Source organism: Macrobrachium nipponense, chromosome 35 (assembly GCF_015104395.2).
Source record: "Macrobrachium nipponense isolate FS-2020 chromosome 35, ASM1510439v2, whole genome shotgun sequence".
NCBI lineage: Eukaryota > Metazoa > Arthropoda > Malacostraca > Decapoda > Palaemonidae > Macrobrachium > Macrobrachium nipponense.
Window position 1 is genome coordinate 56,580,478 of NC_061096.1, and position 6,696 is coordinate 56,587,173.

General features: G+C 33.8%; 1 protein-coding gene across 1 annotated transcript in view; it reads right to left on the reverse strand.

Annotated features, from left to right (window-relative positions):
• LOC135208362 (cilia- and flagella-associated protein 58-like) overlaps positions 1-894 on the reverse strand; it is a 927-nt gene extending 33 nt beyond the window's left edge. Inside the window, exon 1 of the mRNA XM_064240463.1 lies at positions 1-894. This exon is cut by the window's left edge and continues 33 nt beyond it. Coding sequence (XP_064096533.1) covers positions 1-894 — 894 coding nt within the window.
• Between the last annotated feature and the right edge of the window lie 5,802 nt (positions 895-6,696).

Consider the following 6,696-nt stretch of genomic DNA (forward strand, 5'->3'; position numbering starts at 1 on the left):
GGCAACACTTTTAACCATTTTTAAGAGAACGATAATTTCCTCTTGCATCTGGGAGCATTCACCTCCCAGTCTCAGGATTTCTCTGTCCTTCTGGACATTCTGTTCTTTGAGCTCTTTTACCTCCACATTTCTCTCGGCTAATTCTGCTTGACATAGGTGCAGTTGTTGCCGATTTTCGTCAGCCCTCTGTTTCTCAATCTTACATTCTTCTATTTCATCTTCTAAGCCGTTAATCTTCAGGTTCCTCAGCTCATTTTCCTTCTGAAGAACCTCGATGTTCTTCTGTTTCCTCCGATTCTCTTCTTGGAGTCTCTGTAACTCCTCCTCCTGCTTGTTCAGCTGGACTTTAGTCAGATTTCTGTCATCTTCCATTTTACTCAAATCCCGATGCAAAGTCTCCTTCTCCATGTCGAGAACTACGACCGTGCTTTCCAGGATGAGTATAGTCGAGTCTTTATCCTCGTTCTCCTTTCGTAGCTTTTCGGTCTCTTTTGTCTTTGCCGCTATTTCTTTTCTGAGTCTGTCCATTTCGGCAGGCATCAAATTGATCATTATCTCCTTCTCTTCGAGTAGTCGTTCCAAGTCTCGTGTGGCTTGCTCCATCTTTTCTCTGCCTTCTATCAGGGATTTTATTTTCTCTTTCAGTTCTATCATGCGAGACTTTTCAAAATCCTTCTCAAGCCTTAATACGTATTCATCAGTCTTTTGACTAATGCTTTCGTCATCGGTCTTATCGCCCTCACTGGCTAAGTTCTGCTCATAGATTTCCACTTCACTGTCGAAGTCTTGGTCAAAGTTAGGGTCTTCGTCAGGGGTCATTTCGTCAACAAAGTCAGCTTTCACGTCTTCGCCTTCGTCGTCATCCTCAGGAATTCCAAGATCCTCCGGGCGCATGTTTACCAAAGTGAAATCCATGAAGAATTTCACTATCGCGCTGCCAAGGCCAAGAAGCAAGAACACTTGGCCGATTAGCAACAACAAAGCGATATGAAACATGTCCAAGCGGGGGATTGTGAATTCGCAGGTGAAGCACTTTGATAGCACAAACGTAATAAAACTCAACAACATGTTGTCTCGTACGGATAAACTTCGGCTGGCTCATCCTTAGTTTTCAAATCGGTCAGAGGATCCGTGTCTGGATCCTGGCGCCGTTTCTGTCTCCGCTGAAGCTGCTCCTGCCTTTCGAATTCTTGGGGATTCCAGGGGGACTCAGGGACGTCAGAGCCTTTTGTGCCTCCGCTGAAGCCGCTCCTGTCTTCGGGAATTCTTGGGGGTTCCCGGGAGACTCAGGGACGTCCACTTATCCCTTCGCGATAGATCGACTTCCTATTTCAGTCATTCCTTTTATTTGTTCTCGTCGTAATTATCCTTTTATTAATATATCAAAATATTCATTTTTCTTTAACTTTTTAATTTTCTTTATTTTTCTTGATTTTAGGTGGGAATTTGTTGCTGGCCAGTATTTGGGCTGCTAATTGAAATGCTCTGAAGCCAAGTTACTAATTTATAACTAAATGTAATATATAAAAAGAATTAAACTAACTCTTCCTGCCCCAATGGTTTCTTCATAAAGGAGGGATATAGGTATATACATACATACATATCTATCTCTCTTTTTCTCTCTCACCTAATTGACGAAGTGAAGCAATGAAAACTAAATAGATAAATGTTTTATCACTCATTCTGTCTTGACAAACACTGACTTTTGATGCCAACAAACTTATTCAAAACATTGAAGTAAATTTCTCATCACATCGTAATAATTGTCCCATTTCATTGGGATTGTTTTTGAAAACAATTGTTTTGAAAACAATAAGTATCGGTTCATTCTCTGGTATTACACGATTAAGCAGGAAATGAATTAGCTTTGCAAGAATAAAGAAAAAAAAAAACTTGAGTAATCGAATTATCTTTGATCCGGAAACTCCATAGCAAATATTGCTAATAAGGTTTGAATGAGTTTTAAATCAGCTTTCGAATTTTTTTTATTGTCTCCCAGTCACGATTTGCGGGCGCGCGAGAACGCTCGGCAATCCGCACGCAAGTAGATAACTCTCACATGCAGGGGCGTAAATCATTTTGTGATACATTGATTTTTTTTTTTTTTTGTCAATCAGTGGACGCTTTCGGCTCTTGTTGGGTTGGGGGGGATAGGGGGTTAAATCCATTAGGAAATTGCCTTTTATTCAGATATTATTGTAGTTAAGGATATTCAATTTTTTTCTCTTTTATCTAGACTTAAGGAAGTAGTTTGGCTTTTGTAAAAGCCAGTGGTTATTTGATACCAATCTTCTGAATTAAATGTGGACTTTGCAGTCATTACTTTCCTTAGTTATTCTGTTACTATTGCTGTTACATTATGTTGTATTAAAAAAATAGCAATAAAACAAAATTACTGTGTATAACGTGTTTACTTATAAGTATTTACATTTTATTTTACTCAACATTCGAGTACTTTTCGATCCCTATCTGTGACCCTTTTTCAAGAGATGTGTAGGTTGTCAGCCTGGTTCTGCCAAACTACACATCTCTTGTAAAAGGGCCACATATAGGACCTGAAAGTACTCGAATGTTGAGTAAAATAAAATGTAAATAGTTATACGTAAACACGTTATACACGTTAATTTTGTGGGTTTCTTTTTCAGTCTTCAGAAGAAAACTGAAAGAAGTTTTTGTTTGGTTTAATAAAACTGCTATTAGTAGTTTGTGACCCCAGGAAGACGTGCATAACATCAATTCAGAAAAAGTATACCTATACTCTATTTGGACTTATTCCATATTCAAATGAGGTCAGTTTTTCCAGGAAAAAAATGTGTAATATCATTTAAAAGGAAGTATAAGTATTCTATTTTGACTTATTCGATATTCAAATGTGTCAGTTTCGCTTTGCTAGGAAATTATGCATAATATCAAGTTAAAAAGATGCATAAGTATCTTGCATTATTTCTCCAGAATTTGTAATAAAGTAGACGGCATATCACAAAGTCAGTTCCTGGATACAATCCTGTAACAATTCCCCTTTCAGAAAACTATGCAATATTCCCTTTGTAAGAGCCCTTCTTTTCAATAGCACAAATGACTCCTCTCTTTAGAACTTATTATTACAAGAAACAAAAAAGTATCGTTAGAAATATGTTCACTCAGAAACTCACTGTATTTCAGCCGAATGAGTCCATTTTTAACTGCAGGCAAATGTCCTCGTCAAAGGGACGCCCTTTCGTTCATTCTCAGAAAGATTTCATTTATTTATTTTTCGTCTTCGTCTTAACGAACAAAACTATTTTTTCCGGAATGAAATGTTCCGGCAAAAGGCTTTTTTTTTTTCGGATCGGGAATGTGGCTCTTTGATAGAGGAAACGTATTTTTTTTACAGGAAATCATTTAATTTAGTCACATCTTGAACGTGAAATATTTGTAGAAACTGCATCTGTCCATGTAGTTTATTTCTATTATTATTTTTTCTTTTTTTTTTTGGGGTGGGGGTGGGCCCCCCCCTCCGTTCGTGGTGTTGTTGTGGCCCCCTGGGGGGGGGGGGTGGGGGGGGGCGTCTCCGGGTCTAGCATTTCCTGCTCTCCCCTCCTTAGGAAATCCATCACTTTTCTTACTATGTGCGCCGTTTCCATGAGTACACATACTTCTGCATGAGTCCTGGAGCTACTTCAGCCTCTAGTTTTTCGAGATTCCTTTTCAGGGATCTTGGGATAGTGCCTATTATTATTATTATTATTATTATTTTGGAAGAAGACCCTCTTTTAAACAAATTTTGTTGGATAAAATGGCAGAATTCAGCGAATTAAATATATATATCATCTTTTCTATTTTTCTTATTACTCGCTTTTCTGGCTTAGCGATACTTCTTAATAATTGGCCAATATTCATGTTTCTCCCAATATGAATATTGGCCAATTATTAAGAAGTATCGCTGAGCCAGAAAAGCGAGTAATATGAATAATAGAAACGATAATATATAAAATTAATTCGCTGTATTCTGCCATTTTATTCAACAGTATCATTATTATTATTATGATGATGATGATGATGGAGAGGATAAACCCAGTTCATATGGAACAAGCCTACTTGGGAGAACGACATGAAATTCGAGCTTCCAAAGAATATTAGTGTTTATTTGACAGAAGGTACAGAATGTGATGATTGGAAAGACATCGTTTTGCGTTGGTCAGTCAAGTAAAAATTTATGTGTACGTATTAAGCAGCATGTGTATTCAGTTAGAAAAGCCCAGACTTCAAATGCACTGTTTATCCATCTGAGTGAAAAATCTCATTGTATTAATTGGGGTGACACCTCGGTAATTGCTAGATCTAATGATTATGTTTCAAGAAATTTACTGGAATCGGCAATTATACAAATCATTAATAAAAACAACCTAAATCTTAGTCTGGGAATGTACCATTTGGACCCATATATTTGTAAGATGTTTATGAAGGACCTTAAAATAAATGAACAACTAATAAATTAGTCCCACATGTATATAGTTATTATTTCTTTCTCTCTCTCTCTCTGGTTCGATATTCTCTCTCCCTCTTTCTCTTGCTCGATATATATATTTATATTTTCTTTCGCCTTTTCAGTAATAATATTTTTTTGGAAAAATGTGTGTAATGTTCATGATATTAAATTATATATGCTTCCGTGTTTTTTCAAAATGTACTGTTTTCTGGAAGAATAACTTGTTTACTGCGTGTATCCTTCAAGGTGTGGCTCCATCTGGCGGTTCCTCCTTTCTGTAGAGTGAAATCGCCCTTATTGCTAATCTTGTAGTGTCAGTTTGGATAAATAAATAAATGAACTAATAAATTAGTCCCACATGTATATAGTTATTATTTCTCTCTCTCTCTCTGGTTTTTTCGATTATTATTTCTCTCCCTCTTTCTCTTGCTTGCGATATATATATATATTTATATTTTCTTTCGCTCTTTTCATTAATAATAATTTTTGTTGGGAAAATTTGTGTGTGCAAAAATTCATGATATTAAATATATATGCTTCCGTGTTTTTTTCAAAATGTACTAGTTTTTCTGGAAGAATCACTTGTTTACTGCGGGTATCCTTCAAGGTGTGGCTAGCCTTTGGCAACTCCTCCTTTCTGTAGAGTGAAAATCGCCCTTATGGCTAATGTGGTAGTGTCAGTTTGTATATTAAGCCTTCTTTTGACTATGTTGTTCTTTGTAAAATCAGTTTGCCCCAGTAAAGGGTCCGAATAGCGGGACTGAAAGTAACTCGGCTATCTCGTTCTTAATTAATTTTTTCCTTCGTGGCAAAAATCCTTTATTATACTAGATACTATATTATATAGATATTATATATATATATATATAGATATAGGTGATGCAGATATATTATAGAATATATATTATATATATATATAATATATACTGATAGATAGTAATTAGAGATGATAGATATATGTGCATATAATATATTTTATATATTTTATATATAGATAATATATAGATATATATATTATAATATATATTATATATATTATACGTGCATATATATATATTTTTAATATATATATATAGTATATATATATATATACAGATATAGATATAGATATATATATTATATGTATATAGATTAGATTATAGATTATATATATATATAATAGATATAGATATATATATATATATATATAATATATATATATAAATATATAATATTATATATAATATAATTATATAATATATAATAATATATCTATATATATAAGATATAATATAAAACACATGAGCATAACTGCTTGTCCACATCACAGTGGCTTTGCTTATCACATTGTAAATTTCATTAGCAAGGCTGAATTTCATCTGCTTAATCCTTCTGAAGATGATATTTACAATACAGTACCAAATATAGAAAATTTATCTTACTACATATTTAACAACACAATTTCTTTGTTGTTATAGTGTTTACTAACAACACAATTTCTTTGGTTAGATTAGATTATAAAATTTTTGGCACATAGCCAAGCGCCGGAGCCGAGGGGCCATTCAGCGCAACAATTTCTTTGGTGTTATAGTGTACACTTATATTCAGAAGGATATTTCAATCAATAAATGTAAAAAATTATATATTAACAGCCAGTCATTGAATTCTTTAAACATTTAAAAAAATCTTCTCTTCCAGACTGAACATCAGATTACATTTACACTTGTGGTTTATCAGTTCCGTCACTCACACTATTCTTGTTACTTACACTGTAGGTGCATTTACCCGAAGTCAACCCCTAATATTATCATAATTTTACGTAGTATATTTTCGTTAATATAAATGTACAATGGCTCATTGTGCTATTATAGTTGAGAAAATATACAATTAAGTCAACTCAGTAAAACAAAATACTATTAAAGAATTTTGTCAAATCAACTGAACAGTACTTGACAAGTTGTTACTATATGTTTGTTATATTTTAGGTAAAGGTATATAAGGTATAAAATGCACTTATACCTTCACCAAAATTTTTTTTTGTTACAATCACCTAAAGTACAGCATTAAAAAATATACGATTGAAACTGTCTATTGTTACCAGAATAAAAAAAAAATTATGTAATTCATTGTCTTCTTGCTTGATTTTGTGATAATCTTCAAATATATAATCTGAAATACTGTGCAAATTACTATTTGTCTATGCTAGGAGAAAAAAACAAATTAAAGGAAAATGACAAAAAGCAAATGCT